At 43.4% G+C, this 22016-nt stretch overlaps 1 protein-coding gene across 1 annotated transcript in view; it reads left to right on the plus strand.

Moving 5' to 3' along the window:
* The window catches only part of LOC147684079 (dehydrogenase/reductase SDR family member 4-like), a 143755-nt gene that overhangs the window by 112490 nt on the left and 9249 nt on the right, over positions 1 to 22016 (plus strand). Inside the window, exons 7-9 of the mRNA XM_086944436.1 lie at positions 12 to 146; positions 482 to 544; positions 2459 to 2514. Coding sequence (XP_086800562.1) covers positions 12 to 146; positions 482 to 544; positions 2459 to 2514 — 254 coding nt within the window. The remainder of the gene's footprint in view (positions 1 to 11; positions 147 to 481; positions 545 to 2458; positions 2515 to 22016) is intronic.

A 22016-nucleotide genomic window follows, 5' to 3' on the forward strand; every position in this document is an offset into this window, starting at 1 on the left:
CTCTTCCTCAGAATGTTGGTCCATACAGTGTCAGTAAGACGGCTTTAAATGGCTTGATCAAGGTTCTGGCCCCAGCTTTGGACCCTATGAATATTCGAGTGAACGCCCTGGCACCAGGCCTTATCAGAACTGCATTCAGTACCAAGGTAGGTCTATGAAGAAATAAAAGAGAAGCGAGAAGAATGCAATCTGAGATCTGGGTTGAAGCAAACACAAGGTGATGATGGATGGAGTGCTGAACTTTTCAGATACTCACCCCCAGTCACAGATCTGGGTTGAATCTGTTCTGGAATGAGGCAGGCAGACTGATATCTTTGACTGAGCTTTTGCTGAGCTGAGATTCCTAGTCTAATAGCAGCTCATTCATAGCTAGTTAGTGACAGAGAAAGGACAAATCTCTAAAAATTTGAGCAGTCATATTTTGTTTATATGGTGCTAAAGGTTTTTGAACAATAAATACAATGTACTGAATTGTGTCTAGGGGCTTGAGGATGTCGCAGTGATGTTGAAGCCAACGGGGCAGAGCGAGAGTGACTTACCAGAGGTAAGATTTTACATTTGACAGTGTGACTGAGTGTAATATAGGGGCAGGCGCCGGGATCAAAGAGAGCGGGAGAGGGTGGCAGAGTAATGTTGGGGTTAATGGATGCCGGTATAACCACATCAGGTATGGGTCTGAAATATTGAGTGGTAAATGCCATTTTACCACAATGTTTATTCCTAAATATAGAAGAAAAACATATTGACAGGTATTTATTATTGCTAACAGCTATTTACCCAGCTGCTGGGTAAATAGTGAATTTTCTCTGCTATTTACTCTCCCGCAAGCTAAATAGTATAAACTATTTACTGTCGAGCATGATGGGCAAAAGAGCAGGAGCGACTATGAGCTCCGATCGGCTGGAATCTGTACTCGCCAGAAATCCCAGTTAGGCCCTAGCCATCCAACCATCTAACCATCTGGAATGCGCTGCCATCCAAACAACAAACAAACCATTGATGTAACGTGGGAGCTCTAAGAGGTTCGTAACTTGGAGTCGAGACAAGGCCATATGGGTGGGGACAGGAACTCCCTCAAGGAATCCTTTATATGCCCCCAGTCCAGCCTCACTGTCCAGGAGCTGGGTGCCTGCTGTCCCGACGCATCTTGGTCGAACGGGGATGGCATGAGGGAGTCCAATCCCCAGGGAACATGGCGGTGCACAAGGAAGGACCACTGGGTCTAAGTTTGCCCCCGGCAGCCGGCAACCGATAAAAACAATATTTGATTAGGTTTGCTGAGCTGACATAGGCAGATCATGTTTATCTGGCAACTCTGGCACTTCCCTCATTGCTCACCAGTTGCTGTGCTACAAAATCACAGTTTTTAAATGGCCTTGGATGCCGGACTTGGCTATAGGGCCGATTTATATGTTGGCGGGAACTCTGTTGCGAGGGTGACAAAGTTCCCTCCCCACCAACATAATTGTCTGCCCTGCATTATTAAATTTGTGTAGACCATAGTTTGACGACAGCTGAGACTACGGTGCAAGGGCAGTCAGAGGTTTGGCTGTATGTCTGACCACCTTATTCAGATGGGCAGACATACAGCCTTTTTTTAGTGCTTGTCACTGCCAGGAAAAACCTGGCAGTCAGGGGCAATGAAAAGTGCTCAATGCCCCCCTTGCCAAGGGAGGAAATTCCCAGGGCGAGGGGCCATTGAGTTTTTTATCTTCAAAAAGAAAATCCTGTTTTAGGATTTTCAATGTGAAAAAAAAAATAATAAGTTTGACGTACGGCTTGATCTTGTTGATGGAGCCGTCTGTCACACTTACAATGCTTTGGCAGTTCCTCTCATTGCTTGAAATATACACTGGGAGAGTGGGCATCACAACATTTGGTGGGTGGCACCTCTGTCAGGGAGATGGAGTAATTTACTCTGTCACACTGGTGGAAGACAGGCCATGTGCCAAATATTAAATCAGGCCCATAGTCTGCTTGCCAAGATTTCAAGTGACTGTATTTCTGAAATACACTCTTCTGCTATGGGGTCTTGTCTATTCTGAATGCACAGACTGGATTACTAGTGCCCAAGAGATGGATAATTCTGTACAGTGCACTATGTGACCATATAAAGTTGTATATATATGTAGTGCATTGAATGCATGAAGGTAGTTTATGATGTGAGTGAATGGTGTGCATGCACTGGGTTGACATCTAGCCCTAGTGAACAAAGGAATGTCCTCAAAGTCCGGATCCACAATCTCTAATTGGCTTGGACAGATGAATGCTTGAATTTGAAGTTATCAATTAGTTTAATAAGTGGAATATTTATTTATTGAGCCTGGGGTTGGTAAATGATTTAGAAGCAGATGATACAGAGAGGAAAGACAGTTCTGTTATGGATGATGGTGAAATTCATGCACCTTTTGGGACCACATTAATTCCTAAAAATATTTTCTGTCTTTTTATAAAAAAGAATTGGCACGAAGAAGCCTTAACTGGATATTTGAAGTCAATCTTTGGATTCAGCAGGTAAAGTGCATTTCTTATACCTTAATTGTTTGATCAGCTTGCAACCAAAGCCAAAGTGATACCACATGGTGCCAGGCAAGGTATAGACTATAAATCACAAGATAAAGGTCTACAGACTCACAGTGCCCAGACGGGCAGGCTGTCAGGCATAAAGAGCAGTAAGTATATAGAAATGTTACATGTTTAAAAGTGGCATTTCTAAAACAGTAATGTTAAATACAGCTTCACCAGTAAAGAGGATGTATCTTTACCATTCCAAACATATCAAACATGAAAACTCTACTCCGAACTTGATCAAGGGTCTCAAGCATGCAGGAGTTCATCTCTCTTTGAATAATCCTTTTAAAGCCATCATTATTCATGCTGGGGATGGAAGCCTCAGCTTCATCTGAGTAAATTACATTATAAGGTAGGGTAAAATTGGCACTGAATGACTGAAAAACCTTGGGGTAGAAAGTTTTGTGTGGCTTTAAGCTAGAAAGATTGACATTTTTGGATTAGTGGTGGAAAAGGTACTTGCGGTCGTTAGGAAGCAGCTGACAGTGGAGGCGATTCAACTTACGTTGAAACGGAGGCTCAAGCGGTCAACTGTTCCTAGGTTGTCATAGAAACCACAGCAACCAAGAGGTTTCACGCAGGCTTAGTTCTTATTTAGCCCATTTTCTACCTTTCCTTTTTTTATGCAGTCTTTCTTATACCTTGGAGTTGGGTCTGTTTCATCCGTAGATGAGCCCGTCTCCAAGGTTCTTTCCTTAAAAAATGGGTACAGCACCGGAGAGGAGAAGGGTCGACATGAAGCGCTCGTCTCGGTTACCACGTATCACGTCACTGTGTAGGCAAGGAATCAGACGAGCCGTCTGTGAGCAAGCGCTCACTGGGAACAGTAATGGAGGTTAAGAGGGCTTACTGCGAATGGGCTGACTGTGGAGAGCAGGCCCTTGTGCTGCCTATGCCCGTGACCTACACTAATTTTGAAAGGGATGATTATGAAACATTACCAAGCTGTGAGTGCCTATATTGAGGGGTGGGAGTATTTGGGTGCAGATTAGTCTCCGTAAATTGGAATCAGGTGAGATTGGATATGAATTGCTGTAGAGGTAGCAAGTTAGAGCTGAAGTATGTTATGATAGGAAAAAAACATATTAAACAGTTGCTCTTGTTAAAAGATTTTAGAGACAAGTAGTAATAAAAAGAATACTTATCTGCCTGGAGCCGCATTTAAACGAGGCAGAGTGTTCTTGGATCATGGCTATTGTACATTATGAATATTCTGTTCTGGAATTATTTTACTTTATGATGTATTGCTTCTAAGTGCCTACTTGGAGTTAGCATTAAAAGAAATATGCATAATGGTAGCCTCCGGTCTTGTTTTGAAATTCCCAAAGATGGCCTATGAGAGGGATAGGCCTCCCAGTAGGGAAAAGCAAAATAGGCTGTTTGTCACTAACAGTGAAGTGGGGTGGAAACAAGAACTCACAGAGACATGGTTTTGATCCAGAAGGGTTTATTAGAATAAACCAAGTAAGCATACAAGCAGTAAGGAGCCATGGCAGGAACAGCTGCACAGCAAGTAAACATGCAGCAACTGCCAGGGCTAGAATAGAACATAACATGACACAACAAGAATTCCAGGTAAAACATTCTAAAGATTAAAGTAGCAGTAAGAACTTACCACAACCAGAACATTAACAAAAAAAGTGCCCTGCAACCAAGATAAATAGGTATTTACATTATTTGATTGTTCTAGTATATAGTATATAAACAATAACACAATATGTTAACAAAAGCATAGCTTCCCAGAAATGACGAAGTCATATGTCTTGATTGTAGTTAGATAAGTCCTTTTATTGAAAATTATTTATTCTTTTAAAACACCGCACAATTGCTTGCCAACGTGTTTCATCCCTCTTGGGACTTCCTCAGGGCTTTTTCAAAGTGTTTTTCTGCTGTTGATGTTGGATGTGACTTCAAGTCAACTTTAACAGCAGCGTTGGTGAAAGCGTATATATTAATTTTCAGAATCAATGCTGTCAGTGTTATATCGAAAGAAGGGTTTGTAATTTGAATCAATTTGGAGATGGCCACTATGTCAAGATAGAGACTCTCTTATTTTATCAGTTCCATAGTTAGACAATCGAGATGGCAAAGTTTTCTCATGTGCTTTGTATTGTAACAGTAGTAATTCCTGTGTTATTAGTGTTGGCTCTGTATGTTTCAGCAATCTCTAGTAAGCAGCGATTACCTCCTGTAGCACAATCGGTTCAAATGTTTTCAAGAGGTAAAAGGGTCCAGGTATCAGATCTTCTGTATGCATGCGGCCGTCAAGTTGCTCCAAAATGTAACCAGGACATGCAAATCATGCAAGTACATGGGCTACCTTTTACTTGGAAGGCAGCCTGCCTTAGGGTTACTTAGGGCTTACCTTAGGGGTGAATTATATGTCATAAAAGTAGGGTTTAAGGCTTGGCAAGTAGTTTTACATGCCGAATCGAAGAGGCACGCACAGGCACCGCAGTGGCAGGCCTGAAACAGATTTGAAAAGTCAATTCTCTGGGGTGCACAATCAGGGCTTAAGCCCACTAGTACCATTTAATGTACAGGCCCTGGGTATACGGTATACCACTCTACAAGAGACTTACCTGTACAGCAAATATGACATTCAGGTATACGCCAATGTCATCATGTTTGGGGGGAAGCACATGCACTTTAGCACTGGTCAGTAGTGGTAAAGTGCCCAGAGTCCCAAGGTCAACAAAAATAATCAGTAAAAATGGGAGGCAAAAGGCCAAAAGTTTGGGGAAAGACCACCCTAAGAATGAAAGGTCTAACCTGCAATGTGTAAAGTATGTATATAGCACTCATGTAATAATAAAATTAAAACACACCACAAGAAAAATCCCAAACAAATTTTGGAAAATAGAGCACATTTAAATACGTAAAATGACACCAAAACAAGTAGAACTGTAGTTATGGATTTTTAAAGATATTGGTAAAAAAAGGCCAAAAGGCACCATTTGCAGTTATCTGGTCACACCAGACCAAAGGAAAGTCATAAGTAGAGCCAGACCGGGATGGAGCACAGGTGAAATACCTAGACAAGGTTAATACTGCTGAAGTTACTTCCTCAAGTCCGGCATAAGGAGTTCCCTTTGGGTTGGTGGGGTCCCTGAGGAATTGTTAAGCCTGGGATCATGGCAAGTCCAATCTTCTTTCCTCAGTCAGCACTGTAGCCCCTCAAGCAGCAGGGCAGTCCGTAAGATGCCAAGCAGCCCTTCTTCTGATTAAAGTAGCAGTAAGAACTTACCACAACCAGGACATTAACAAAGAAAAGTGGCACAGGTTCAGGAGTGTTATAAAATGGGGTCTGAGAGTGCCACCTTTTATGTATACACTGGGGGTAACTGTTACTCAGATCTCAGAGAAGTAGAAACTAAATTATGGTTTGTAAATGGAGAAAGTACTAAGTGGTCAGACTCACGATAGGTTGGATCTCAAAATTGTGATGGGGAATCTTTCCTTTTGGATATAGCGCCCTCACACGTCTCTTGCGAGTGTCATGCTTCATCATCGGGCGTTTTTCCTCGTGGGAGTGGCGCTGCAGTCCCTCACGGGCCCCGCAAGAAGGCTCTTTAGCTGAGATCTTTTAAGGAGACGTCGCAGTTGTGCATGTGGGTGTCTGGGCCTAGGGAGGTGAGTGAGTGGGTGTTATAAAGTTACCAAACGGTACCCAGAACCTGTGTTTATTCAGGGGTCCGAGTGGTAAATTAAAAGGGTGGATCCTGGAGCTCCTCTTAGAAACAAATACAGAGGGTGGATGTTTGACTAACCGCTGCTCTCAGGATAAGTGCTGTAGTGAATAAATCATACATAAAACAATATCTACATTTTTCACGCTCTCAGGTGGTCCCTAAAGGATCATTTGGTGCTTCGTCAGGACCGGAATGTAAGTGAAAAACAGAAAACACAGAACAGGTTCCAGGAAAGACAAAACCTGTGTACCTGTGATACCTTGTTCTTAAGGAATTTTGGCGCCCTTGCCCTGATAGGGACTCTCACTGTAGGTACCTATCCCCAACCCCTCATTTAAAGAAATCAGGCTCCGTCGGCACCCTCTTGGTAGAAGGCTGAGTTAATGTGCTCGACTCTCTCGGGTCCAGTGACCTACCCCTCCTTAGTGGCGTGCCGTGATCGGAGTTCAGGTTGAATCGGGCAAGCTGACGAGTATTACCATATGCAAAGTAAAACATCTGCATTCTGAAAGCAAGTCCACGTCAACTTATCAATAAATAATGCCACGACTTTTGACATTTAAGTTTTGGAAATATCGCTCTTTTACACATGAAGAATTATTTTTGTCACGCAATATATTTACGTTACAATACTTCAGTTAATTTGTGCGTAATTATATGAGTTCTATGTAACATTTAGGTTTTATGAAATCTAGTGGATCCTGGGAGTTGGAGTTTGTGAAACTGCGGTGTTTGGAGAGTCGCGTGAGTTTCAGGTGTTAAATTAGCAGATACGTTGGTAGGAGGGATTTTGCTGAATGTATGGGATTTAAATGGGGAGGGTCACGTGCGGGAAGAAACACTTCATGAAGGAGGATGCAGAGTGTGTCAGATTAGAAGGAGATTGAATGCGGGTGGTCGGGGAGATTAGATAGTAAGAAGTAAAGGGAGAAGTGTGAATCGAGGAGAGGGAGCTGAGGGAATGATTACTGTGCCATGAGGAAGGCAGAGCATTGGAGGATGGAGTATGATTGTGAGTTTCAAGGGGAGAGAGCAAGGGAGGATGGAGTATGATTGTGAGTTTCAAGGGGAGAGAGCAAGGGGTATTAGTTGGTGAGATGGGTGGGGAAGAGGTGTAGTTAAACTCTAATGGCACTGGGGGATTTATGTTGGGTTTACAGAAGAGATAGGATTGATAACAAATGTGTAAGGAGAAGGAAAGGGTCTGTTTTAGTGGTTGCATTGATATAGTAAAGGGTGATAAGGGTTTTGTCACATGTTAAAAGTAGGACTATGCAGTATTGGCATTTTTATATTAGTATTCGCTCCACACAGCACGTTAATGACCAGTATGACACCGGGCAAGGCATTAGCCCAATCTGCACGCATACTTTGGATTATTATGGACATATTGTGACAGGAAAGATGTGCATTCCATCACCTCCTGTGCTAGTATGATAACAAACACGCACAATTTATTTGGGCACAAAAATGTCAACTTTCAAAAAGTGAAATGTATTTAATTATAACTTAAAATTAAATTTTACCATTTAAGTTGGATTTTAAATCGCAATTCAAAAGACACCAAGGAGTATATTTCTACCTGCTCCCATCCAAAGTTAGCACTTATTACATGTAATAAGGCAAACCAGTGTAAATCCCTGGCAGAGGGAGGCCTTACATCAGTAAAAACTACCTTTATAATTTTTTATCATCATAAAAATCTTTATTTCGGCTAAAAACAAACCATAAAAGATACATAAGCACATATATTCTTTAAAACCAGGGGTGCAAACAATTTCTAAATGTTCAAGTCCATTTTTTATAATCAGTTGATCATGATTTCGTTCTATACAAGGTAAATGCAGTATTAAAAGAATAAATAAATAAATACCAGGAGTAATATTATTAATTAATACTGCCAGAAAATATTATAAAAACTGTATTAAAACATACATAATGTATGTACATGATTTACAAATGATTTCAATACCTTTATATCGCTCCTAGAGCCCATAAACCCCTCTTCAACATTATTATTGTAACTGATAAATCACTCTACACCATAATCTATTACAATTTATCACTACCAAGACTTGTAAAACATAAACCCACAGGTCTTACTTTTTAATATACCATGTCCCCTGCCATGGGAGTTTTAGGGCCTATCTTAAGTGTGACTTATAAGTATTAAGAGGAAATTTTTAAGCGTAAGAAAAGGTGTAATTTGCCAGGTTGTGTAGCACAATGAGTGCTGCTGCCCACTAGTAGCATTTAATTTACAGGCCCTGGGCACACGAAGAACCATTAACCAGAGACTTGCAAGTAATTTAAATGTGTCAATTATGTGTAGGCCAATTTTACGATGGGTTAGGGAGAGAGCACAAGCACTTTAGCACTGGTTAGTAGTGGTAAAGTACACAGAGTTTAAAATCCAACAAAAACAATCTCAGCAAATCAGGATGGATGAAGGTAAAAGGTTTGGGGGTGGCCCTGCAGAGAGGGTCAGGTTCATCGTTCGGCTCCACTGAAGGCCTTTACAGGGGTTGGGATGCTTGAGAATACATGGATCTTGAATTTGAGTTTCTCTGGCTTTCCTGTTTTACAGCCTTTTATCCCATGTGGCACTTTACTTTTGATAATGTTATGTAACTTAGTATAGTTGTGTACAAACTTTGAATATTAGAAATAAAATTCAACAGAACTGCAAGGAATTTCACCAGTTGAATTTTAAATCCAAAATTCTCAATCAAATGTGCATTTGATGATGTTGGACTTGCATCTTCTAAAACCATTTCCCTGGAGGGAAAGAGAAGTTCAGTCTGACCGCTATACAGACCTTGCTTTCTTGCCTGCAGTAGCAGGACAGATCTTCATGCTGAGTGTTTTCACTTCCATGTTTTGAGGGCGCTTACAAAAGCTGCAGTAAGCAATTACTATAAGTCCAAAGTCATACAGTTCAACTTGAACTGCACCATCATGTCTTCATGAAATACCGCATAGTGATAGATGGTGGCACACAAAGGATCAAAGACAGCAAAAAATGTAATTCCCCTTTCCTCAAATGAAATTAAATCATTGATTGTATGTAATGACGATTACCTAATTCCTTGCACTACCTCATATCTTTATGTTTTATAACTGTATACTTTAAAGCGCTCTGATACCCTCGTGGGTCACGTTTGCGCTATATAAAACCTTATAAATAAATAAATTGCTGGACACTGACAGATCGGTGTCGTAAGGTTGCAGGTTCTGTCTCCCTTACTGCTTCCTGCTTTTCGAGATGAGATGAGATAATGTGTTCTTTATGGTTTAGATTTAGTGGTGCCAGCCCTATGATGTAGGTGGAGGGTTTATATTTATTCATACCTAGTGACTGGGTAATTAGATGCCCCACATTATTTACAGCAAAAGACACACAATTGCAGTACGGGCTGGACTGTTCCCATTGGGCGCAGGGTCAAGACTGCTTTGCATGTGGCTGGTTTCAAATTGGAATAGAATGGGGAGCAAAAAAACGATGGATTTAGGCCCAGATCTCTGAATTGGGGTGAATGTTTGACATTGTTCTACATTCTGGCCAACAATTGTTCTCTTTCCACATTATTTACTAACACTACCGTCCGACATCTACACATTTAATAGCTTTGCAGAAACAAAGAAACACGTCCTTTCTTTCTTTTCAAAAAGTTCATTTCCTAAGAGCAATCTTGTATATATGTTTCAACCTTACAAGTGTTCTTTGCTAGTCAGTTTTCAATAGAGAGTGGGAATCCAATATACCCTTGCAGGCTTGGGCAGTGAAGTTTACAAAAACAAATGGCCTACAAGGGATTTTGTTTATCTACAATTATATGTAAATGTTTGATCAATAAAGCTATTCAAGGTCACACTCTCATTAGTAGCGGGCAACTGAATTAAACAAAGCCGTAAATGAGTCAATTGATGGCAGTTGTTAATTAAACAAGGAAATAGAAAATCATACACGGGGCAAAAAAGATATTTCAAAAAAATATGTATTCATGTATTTAATATATGTACCATAAAATCATTTATCAGGGATGATAACCAAAAGAGTAGCAACAACTCCTGCAGCAGCCAGGATGTTCCTGAACCTCCCTAGGCGGGCATCGGCAACCCTAGCCAGGAAAGATCTCCATTGGCTACCTATTCAAGCCAGGATCTCTTTCAAACTCCTCTGCCAGGCCCATAGGGCAGTCTTTGGATCAGGTTCTGAAGGGATAAGTTCCCTTGTTAGTCCCTATACCCCGAGCAGAATCCTTCGCTCAGCCTCTAGAAATCTGCTCGCCGTTCCCAGATTCAAAAAGGCTAAGTGGGGAGGAAGAGCCTTTTCCACCTTGGACCCCAAACTATGGAGCTCGCTCCCCCCTGAACTTGCCAGCCAACCCTCACTTGTGATCTTCCGTAAACTCCTGAAGACCTGGCTCTTCTCCCAGGCGTATTCATTTCTGTGGTATCTGCCTTTTGTTACTTTTGCCTGTGTGTTGCCTGTGCCTTGACGTCCTCCGGGTTAAGTTTGCGCATTACAAGACATCCATTCATTCATTCATTCAACACATAGTTTGCAAGGTGACGTCCGTTAACCTGTACAAAACACTATGTGAACATCTTCTCTATACAATTAAAAACAATTGATGTTCTGGAGAGAAAGAGGATATAAAACCATCAGACTATCTTCAGGAAAAGCAGTTGACTGAGACTCCTGAGGTAATTTGAATTTTTATGGTCAAGAAATGTCCCCTAACGTGTACCCCACCGTCTCCATGTACGAGCTTAAAGTGCATGTAACTTCCCTCCTCGACCAGCTAAGAAGACGCAAATACATTTGCGTCTAACCTTAACATGTCCTCTTTCAGATCCACCATGAATGGATTGATAATTCAGTTCCTAAGTATGCCTTGCCAACGTCTTTTCATGGTGCACTTTCACGTTTTCCTAGCCCTGCAGAGCTAGGCCCTGATTTCTGCCATCGAGCCCTTTCTGCTCTCTGCCTCCTGAAAGCTGCAACGTGGGATACATCCCTGACCTCTGTCCTACTCCCTGCGTGGCGAGAGGTGCCCGGCTCGGCCTGCTTGCCTGCCAAAGACAGTATTTTGCCTTCAAGTTATCAGTATAGTCGAGCTCAGCTCCTCGAAAACACATTCCAGTCTAGCAGAGTAGATAAACAATCCCCGGCTGCAGAGCAAAGGGCCCGGCCTTTCTGTCTCCATGCAAGTAATTCATTGCTCCCGTTACCATGGTAGGCCCATGGCCCCTCGCATTACACGCAGACACGTAGTCACATATGCACGCATTAATAGTCAGTATAGAGTAGCCTCTGCCCAAGAGACCTTTCCTTCTAGATAATATAGTTCCCCAAACACAAGATATCAGATATGATTTAGGAACGAGTCGATCTGACATGCCAGACTTCTGTCTCTTTCCTCTAGTGCTAAATGTCAAGTCCCCTGCACCCTCCAGCCTCACGTCAGTCACACGTCATGCTGCTGCGCGCGCATCCTTGCTACAGATTTCTGCTGACACTGCAAGATTCCTCTATGTATCCACCCACTTGTGACACTTTCATGTGACGTTTCTAGCACACACCTCTGTGTACGCCCTTGTGCACGCCTTCTGTTACGAACATGTGTTCTTATCTCGTTTCTCTCAGCTGTTACGCCTTCTGTATCCATCACCACTATATGCATTGACTATATATATTGTACTCTGTTAATAAAGTATTGTCTATCCCTTCCTGAACCTTAGCGGTGAAAGGAACATGATACCATGGTTCGAACCATTCCATTTATGGAATAAAACCCTTATAACTCAGATACCACGGACTCTGCCTCTCATTTCCGATTGAGTTATTTTATTGAACTTTACCGCATAGAAATTCCGACGGTAAATATTTATTTACCACATTAATTTGGCGCCCGAATAGGGACCCCTCCCCCACCCCACGCGCCGGTAGGTGCGTCGCAGGCTTTGTCCCCTGCCACAGCCGTGACGGACAATTACGCGTACCCGCAGGATTTCCTGTATCTCCCTCAGGCCTACCGAGGTGACGGAGACTGCGATCAGCATCCAGACGAGGCGGTGAGGAGTGCGGAGGATCCCGACCAGAGCCCAGCCGAGAGAGCAAGGTCGGAGGTGTCTAGAGGCCCACCAGTTCCGATGTACCTGTGACGTCACGAGTCGAGTCGAGTCCAGTCCGGTCCAGTCCAGACGAGTTTCCGAGGCCTTCCGTTCCGTGCTTCCCGGTGAGTACCGTTGCTGGGGACGCATCTAGACGGGTGCATTACTATGTATCCGGTCAAGACGGGTCTGGGTACACAGACTCGGTCTGCACTGTTTTAGCAGTGTATCTGTACTGTTTAGCAGTATATCAAGTAATTCGTGTCTTCAACGGTTCGATTTTGTTTTCGTTATAGAATTCATGCATAGGCAATATGTGTTCAAAATGTTTTTATGTGATTAATGTCGTGGTATGAGTGACTGTTTGATCTACATTACCGTGTTTTCTGTGTAAAAATTGTGTTCAAGTTCGAGTAAGTGTCAAGTGCCAAGTATCGAGATGTCATTGTTCTCAAAGTTAAGACAGTTAGGAACCAGGAAAGGGATACTAGAGGAAGCGATTCCTGTCCCACCTAGGGACACTCCAGGAAATTTTATGTATCATAAACACGGCTTAGATGCCATATTATATCTAGATTTATGGGTCGATTATACTAAGAACCTAGACGAGAAATATAGATGGCCCGCTACAGGGACATGGGATGCAGATTGCATCATGAGAGTAGAAGAAGCGCTATGGAAAAAGAAGGCCAGACAATCTCAGAAGGACGCCATAGAATTGTGGCGTAAAGAATCGCATAGACGTACAGAGAAAGAATTCAGAAAAGCAGAAAAACATAGAGAAGATTCAGATAAAGCCCGAGAAAACGTACTAGTTGAAGAAGGAATACGAGTTAAAGCAGAACAAGTAGACCGACAACGAAACACTCTTGTGAATGGTATGTATCCTCTTTTGGCCGAGGGTTTACCTAAGGCCACTCCGGAAATACCAAAAGATCTGCCCCCTCCATTGGTTCCGACTAAATTACGTCACAAGACCGCAGCAGACATTTTTATTTCGTCCTATTTGGATGATGTAGCTCCCACATATACTACTGCACCTGCCCATGTACCCGCACCACCTGCACCTGCTGACGTCCACCTACACCATGATCATCAGCCCCCAGGTCCGCAACAGCAGATCCCTCCAGGTCCGCTACCCGCACCCGCTCCCGTTGTTCCCCCCGGTATTCAACAACTGCATCCATTAAATCCTTTTGGGACTGGCGTGGTCCAGGATCCAACCCAGCTACAGCAGGTACCGACCCTACAGCCAGGTTATGCTCAAGCCTCCGCTTCAGGAGGTGCTACAGGAGGTTATCAAACACCCCCACAGTTACACCGAGTGACAATGAGAGATTTAGCAAAGGCTCGGACACCTAAAGGTGTACCGGCCGAACAACTTAGAAGAGAACTTACAGATTGCAGATATGACCCAGTGCCTGGTACGTCAGGACCCATGTTGTTAGCGTCCCTACGTTTGAGACGCGTTACAGATTATTTGATACTACTACCAGGAATGCCAGAACATCTAGACAAATTGTATTATTTTATTAGAACAGGAGAAGGACCGGAGTCTGTTGCTGAAGCCATGTCACGTCAGAAAGTTGAGAATAAAGGTTTAATAATGCGATTTTTGGTAAATTGTTTAATAAGAGAACAAGATCAGGCAGGTTTTCGACAAAGTGAGATGAATAGACTGACTAGATGGAGCCAGAATATGGCGGAGGGTAAACATGATAAGGAGAACAGTGTACATCATATGGTTAGAAAGATCCGTAAAGAAATAATAGAAATACATGCCCAGCGAGCACCTGAAGAACAACTTGAATTAGACGATCCAACTTCCTCGCAAGAGGAGGATGATATAGAGGATCTAGCAGAAACCTCGCAACAGTCAGACAAAGAGATGATAGCATATGTAGGTAAGGGAAGATACCTTAAGAAAACAATACGTCCAGAAAGCAAAAGACTTTTTCTCTCTGCTATATCAAATCAGAGATCTCCTGAACATATGTTTCAGGCTACCGATAAAATACTTCAAGATCGAATGGGGTACCTCGTACTCAATTCCATGGATGAACAAGAACTAGCCCGGTCTGCAGTACAATGGGCTGACAATTCTAGTACATATAATGATGATACAGTAGCACAGACATTTTTGAACCTCTCCCCTGATGAACAGAAATTAGCTGGTGTATACATGATTCAGCATCTCATTACGTTGTTCAAAAGCCAACATTCTGATCCAGGTCCCTTACCAGATATACTAATAGAACTACTCTCGAATAGATGGAGAGGCCTAGGCACTGATTTAATTAAAGAAATTCTAGAACATAGACACAAATATAGTGCCTTCCTGAAACCACAGTTTATTTCAGCTCCAACACCCCCAGAAAGAAAAATGTTTTACTTCGACAGACAGAATCCTTTGCGAGAAGTACATCCAGTCAGGAATGCTGATGATACCCTTACACGTGTGTATGTATACACACCCATAACTAAAATGGAATTATTGGAAATGAAGAAAATAGTGCCCAGTCATGATAAAGACCCTGCAGGTTTTCACCGAGAAATTAAAGATATGTTACTCATGGGAGATTACACGTATTCAGATAATATGAAAATGTTAAAGGTACTGTTGCCTGCAGGAATTTACGAGAAACTAAAGGAGAAAGAATGGGAGGTGGGAGACAAAAAGATTGATTGGGCTGCATTAGAAGTCGAAGAAAGAGGTCGTACCCCAGGGTTAGGCCTTGGGGATAAAGCTAAAGCATTACCAGTTGTATTAGTACAGGTTTTGCCTAGACTGTTAGCGACTAAAAAGGAAGACTGGGACGCAATCTCAGCCTGTAAGCAGAAACACGATGAAGATACTAGTGATTTTTATTCTAGATTCGAGAAATGTTTTATTATTAACAGTGGCCTGAAAACAAGTAGCGAGTCATACCCACACCTCTTTGTATCAAAATTAGTCGAGAATTCCCTGCCTCAAGTTAAGAACCGTGTTTTGAAAGTCGAAAGCACATGGCAAGCAAATACGCCGTCCCAAATGTTACAAATGTTACAGTACCACCAGAATAGAATTAGGGAAGAACAAGATCACGAACAGAGACGTATGAAAGATACGAAAATGAAAATGTTAGTTGCTCAGTCAGTTCCAGCTGACGGTCAGAAAAGGGGTATGACACAGTCTAATAATACGGCGGCTCCCGTTAAAGGGACATGCAACTATTGTAAACAGCCAGGTCACTATGTGAACGAATGTACAGTTCTGAAACACAATATAGCAACAGGCAAAACTAAAGAGAGACCACGTCAGCCTAGACAGGATCAGGTCCAACATCAGGTCCAGCAACATATTCCACAGAACGTACAGCCTATGCCTGCTCCACAGCAGACAGTACAGACAGTAGCGGTACCACATCCACAGCCCATTGCCGCGACACAGCAAGTTTCACAACAGATGTACCAGTATGCACAGTCTGATTACCCCGATTATCAGCGATACTCATGAAACAGCCTAGAGAGGGAGGTTGGCTTGCCTCTCATTGAAGTTCCTGTAGATCAAGAGGGTCCTTATGTACATAGTCAAGTATTAGGAAAAGATAGAAAGTTTTCGATTGACACAGGGGCAAGTCGAACAACAATAAGTCACGACGAGGTTCCAGGGGCACCCCTCTCAGGCTCACAGAATGTTTCCCTTGGATTTTCAGGACAGCCTATTGTTAATGAAGTATCGAAACCTGTTCCCCTAGCAGTTGGTCCATTGTCACGTACTACAGACCTATTGCTCACGAAATCATGTCCAGAAAACTTGTTAGGTATCAAGACGCTAAAGGCTCTAGGAGCAGTGATATGTTGTTCTCCGGAAGGAGTTAGACTGTTTTTGCGTGACTTTAAGGGTCACTATGTATTACGAGATTTTGATGTCAGATTGAAAAATGTACCAGAACATTTGTGGGCGCAAGGCCCAACTGATGTAGGTTGTATGCACATTACACCATACCGAGTTACACTCAAGCCAGGAGTTGTATTACCCCGAATCCGACAATACAAGTTACCACCCGATGCTGTAGTGGCTTTACTGGAAATCATTGAAGAGCTCATTGCACAAGGAGTGGTTGTCAAAACCGACTCCAATCTATGTAATTCCCCTATCATTCCAATTCTTAAACGTACTGACCCGAATGCACCTCCAGTTTATCGATTAGTTATCGATTTACGAGAACTGAATAAATGTATTGTACCACAATATCCTGTGGTCCCAGACATCTCATCATTATTGACTGCTATTGATTCAGAGGCGACGTTCTTTACTGTAATTGATCTCAAGAACGCCTTCTTCAGTGTCCCCATTGATCCGGAAAGCCAATATCTTTTCGGATTCTGTTTAAATGGCCGTAGCTTCAAATTTGCACGCGCACCTCAAGGATTCACAGAAAGCCCCAGCATCTACAGCCAAGCTTTGAAAAGACAACTTGACAGTATTCACATGCCAGTTAACACTGCCCTACTCCAGTACGTCGATGATCTGTTGATCACCTCCCGGAGTGAACCAGAATGTGTGCAAGCATCACTGACAGTTTTACATTTTCTGGCTGACAAGGGGCACAAGGTGTCCCCTTCAAAGCTACAATTCTGTGTTCAGCAAGTGGTGTACCTTGGGCACTTGCTGTCCAAGAGGGGGAGACAGCTAACACCTGACCGCATTCAGTTAATTGCACACTTACCGCAACCCAAGACACAAAAGGAAGTGCGGGCCTTCATTGGCCTCACCTCTTACTGTAGACAATGGATCCCCCAGTACGCATTTCTAGCCAAGCCACTTATACAGTTGACAACACAGGAGGCAGCGACTTCGACTGTCCTCCCTTGGACTCAGGAACACACACAGGCTTTTAATGAATTAAAGAAAGCATTATGTCAAGCACCAGTTTTAGCAACACCATGTTACAGCAAACCTTTTACACTTTTCGTTACAGAACGTGACGGCACAGCATTATCTGTCCTCACACAAGACCAAGCAGGTTCACATAAGCCGTGTGCTTATTTTCCGAGTACATTAGACCCAGTAGCCCAGGCCCTGCCTGCGTGCTTGAAATCAGTTGCAGCGACAGCCCTAGCAATCCGACAAAGTGATTCCATAGTGTTAGGACATCCCCTGACAGTGCAAGTTCCACACTCTGTGGAAGTTCTTTTAAACAGAACACAGACTCAACACTTGACCATAGCACGACTGACAGGTTATGAATTGACATTGTTCCAGCCACACATAGAAATCAGACGCTGCAATATACTCAATCCTGCCACATTGTTACCCTCGAACATAACAGATCCAGCTCCACATGACTGTATAGAGATCATTAATGCAGTAACAAAGCCCCGACGAGACTTGACAGATGTTGCACTGACTAACCCAGACCTGACACTTTATGTGGATGGTTCATGTATGAGAACAAGCACAGGAGAATTAGTGGCCGCATATGCAGTGACCACTGAAACTGAAGTCAAAGCAACACACCGTATTGATACACTGTCTGCTCAAGCTGCAGAGCTCATTGCTCTGACTCGAGCCTGTATAGTAGCCAAGAACAGGAACGTTAACATATACACAGATTCACGTTATGCATTTGGAGTCGTACACGACTTCGGTGTACTCTGGCAAGAAAGAGGTTTTTTGACCTCTCACGGAGCCAAGATCCAGCATGGTCCCCTCATTCAAGCATTATTAGAAGCAATACATTTGCCATCAGCCATAGCTATCATGAAGTGCAAAGCACATACTAAAGTTACCAATACTATTTCCCAGGGTAACGACCTGGCCGATCGAACTGCGAAACACACAGCTCTGACTCATACACATGCAGCTGATATGACAAAGACAATAGTTCCGACACCGACACATTGCATGACAGTTAAGGATCCCGCACTAGATGTAATTGACATACAGACACATGCTACTCCAGACGAAATAAAGAAATGGACTGAACTAGGAGGGATCCAGACAGACCAGGGATGGATGACGAAGGGAAAAGCCACATGGTTTCTCCCCGACTCTATGGTTCAAGTTATGATTAACACCGCACACAGTCCAGCACACTTAGGAGAAAAAGCCATGTTAGACAGTTTACAGAATCTCTGGTACAACAAACATTTACGAGCAGCAGCAAAACAGAAAGTGCGTACTTGCATGATCTGTTGTCAGTTCAACCCAGGCAAAAGCATTCCTGTAGAGCAAGGTGGATTTCATCCTCCCGATTACCCTTTTGAAGTCCTCCAGATGGATTATATCCAGATGGAACGATGTCGAGGATTCAAATATGTCCTCGTAGTTGTATGTGCACTTTCCCGTTGGACAGAAGCATATCCAGTCCCAGATTACACTGCTCCGACCACTGCCAAACAGTTGGTTCGTGAATTCTTCCCACGGTACGGTTTGCCTCGTGTTGTGTACTCAGATAACGGTCAGCCATTCTCGTCCGAGCTAATGAAGCAGGTATCACTCCTGCTAGGATATCAGTGGAAGTTCCACTGCGTCCGACATCCCGAGGCAGCAGGTCTCGTAGAGAGACACAATCAGACACTGAAAAAACGTCTTGCCAAGATTTGTGCCGAGAAAGGGGTTGACTGGATAGTCGCCTTGCCAGTTGCATTGTTTTATATGAGAATGGTCGCACACTCTAGAACAGGGTTATCGCCGTACGAGGTGGTCTTTGGTAGGCCACCGAATATGTGGGGGACGCCTTTGCCTCGTAAGATCACAGATGTTGACTGTAATATGCTGACCGATTACCTTGCTTCCTTGATGTCTGCACTACAATCATGTCGTTCACAGGTGGCTGCAGCCTTTCCCGACAACACCGAGGTGAAGCCACACGAGATCGTCCCTGGAGATTTGGTGTTTATCCGGAATTTCGACAGGAGGAGTCCGCTGGAGCCCCGCTGGCAGGAGCCGAAGCTTGTTCTACTGACCACGAGGACAGCAGTGAAGGTGGAGGGCCGCAAAGGTTTGCTCCACTCCAGCCGCATCAAGAAATGCTATGGACTGCCGCCAAAAACAGACTCCCAGCCCTGCCCCATTCCAGAGACTGATACTAAACTCCCCCTGGTAGAGAAAACTCCTTCTCAAGAATTTCGCATGAAATTGAGGTCTAGTAAGTCAGACAGTTTAATTATTTAAGTCCTCCCCTAGGTGAAGCGGTTAGACAGGTTCCTGACATGTACAAGTTAGACCCCAATAGAGAGAGAGATAGACAGAAACAGATCAAGAAACAGAAACATTGTAAATCTCTCCGGAGCTATTTCATCATTACGTTATTGATTATGTTTTTTCTGAGTCTTATGGTCATTGGCATAATTGTATTATTGCATATGTTCTTTCCTATTGCACACTCTATTCTTAATAACACTGCAGAGCACACGTTCAGTGAACTGCCTCCATATGAAGTGTCTTACAGACTTGCGCTGCGCAACAATACATTCATCAGTATGTTACACCATTCCCATCAGACCAGCAATGCTACAAATTGTTGGATATGTGGCCGACTCCCTCCCTATCAGAAATACAAAGGAGCTCTGCCCCTCTTCCCGTATCCGTTTACGCACAATGGTTCCTGTGGTGCCTGGTTCAGCTTAATTAATTCTGTAGACACTGATTCCATAGTTTACCAAGGCAATTGGGTATGGGGAAATCTGAACACAGTCATGCATCAAGCATGTTTCCCAGACAAGGATGGTCTCCCACAAAGGACAGGGACCGATCTAGAAAACGAAGTATATGGATTAGGTAATTATACACTTAACCTCATGATTCTGAATGTCCAGTCTGAAACCGAACCAGACTTGCCCTCTATGTCAGTGTTACCCGTTAAAGGCGAATTATGTGTCAGAAAGAATGGTTCAATACACTTGGGTCATAGTGAATGTATTACTGTGATCGAATTCAGTGATAAGGGCAAGTCCACATTCAAAGCTTCCCGTCATTCCTATTTCGTTTGTGGTCATACCGCATACATACGTTTACCCCTAGATTGGGATGGTACTTGTTACATTGCATTCCTACTGCCCCCTGTTTTTCTAGCTCCTCCTGATTACCATAGAAATCCTCAGCTTATACAATCTAGACACAAGAGAGAACTCCCAATTGTAGATCAGACTGAAACAGCATGGGAACAATATACAGATTTCAATAGAGGATTCTTTTTCTTTTTAGGACCTGTCTCGAATAGTAAATTGATACGAAAATTGACCAGAACCCTTGAAGCAGTAGTGAATGAAACTACTTCCGCCCTAAGTAACCTAACGGAGGAACAGTCTGCTATAAGACTTTTTGTTCTTCAGAATTGTCTCGTCCTTGACGTCATCCTGGCCGATAGGGGCGGGGCTTGTAGAGTCATCGGATCGAGTTGCTGTGTTTTCATTCCAGAAAATGCACCATCAGTATATAGAGCCATATCCCGTCTTCATAAGATCGCTGATCAGATTCATCAGGATCCAGGCACCTGGACTTGGTCCGGTTGGTTCTGGAGTACGATAACAGCCTGGGGATGGAAGCTACTTTCTTTCCTAGGGATTATATTGGCCATAGTATTCAGTTGTTGTCTCTGCATTCAATGTGGGCCAGCGATATGTGGCTTGTGTGCCACAGCCTGCATTCCTCGTTCAAGTTCACGCTCTACATCCCGCCTGAGAAAGGATGAGCAAATGATGTTATATGAACAGATAGATGGATTAATGAAGATCGATATATCATGAAGGGTCCGTAGGGGACAAGGAGGGAATGAGGTAATTTGAATTTTTATGGTCAAGAAATGTCCCCTAACGTGTACCCCACCGTCTCCATGTACGAGCTTAAAGTGCATGTAACTTCCCTCCTCGACCAGCTATGAAGACGCAAATACATTTGCGTCTAACGTTAACATGTCCTCTTTCAGATCCACCATGAATGGATTGATAATTCAGTTCCTAAGTATGCCTTGTCAACGTCTTTTCATGGTGCACTTTCACGTTTTCCTAGCCCTGCAGAGCTAGGCCCTGATTTCTGTCATCGAGCCCTTTCTGCTCTCTGCCTCCTGAAAGCTGCAACGTGGGATACATTCCTGACCTCTGTCCTACTCCCTGCGTGGCGAGAGGTGCCCGGCTCGGCCTGCTTGCCTGCCAAAGACAGTATTTTGCCTTCAAGTTATCAGTATAGTCGAGCTCAGCTCCTCGAAAACACATTCCAGTCTAGCAGAGTAGATAAACAATCCCCGGCTGCAGAGCAAAGGGCCCGGCCTTTCTGTCTCCATGCAAGTAATTCATTGCTCCCGTTACCATGGTAGGCCCATGGCCCCTCGCATTACACGCAGACACGTAGTCACATATGCACGCATTAATAGTCAGTATAGAGTAGCCTCTGCCCAAGAGACCTTTCCTTCTAGATAATATAGTTCCCCAAACACAAGATATCAGATATGATTTAGGAACGAGTCGATCTGACATGCCAGACTTCTGTCTCTTTCCTCTAGTGCTAAATGTCAAGTCCCCTGCACCCTCCAGCCTCACGTCAGTCACACGTCATGCTGCTGCGCGCGCATCCTTGCTACAGATTTCTGCTGACACTGCAAGATTCCTCTATGTATCCACCCACTTGTGACACTTTCATGTGACGTT

Source organism: Lissotriton vulgaris, chromosome 11, assembly GCF_964263255.1.
Source record: "Lissotriton vulgaris chromosome 11, aLisVul1.2, whole genome shotgun sequence".
Lineage (NCBI taxonomy): Eukaryota > Metazoa > Chordata > Amphibia > Caudata > Salamandridae > Lissotriton > Lissotriton vulgaris.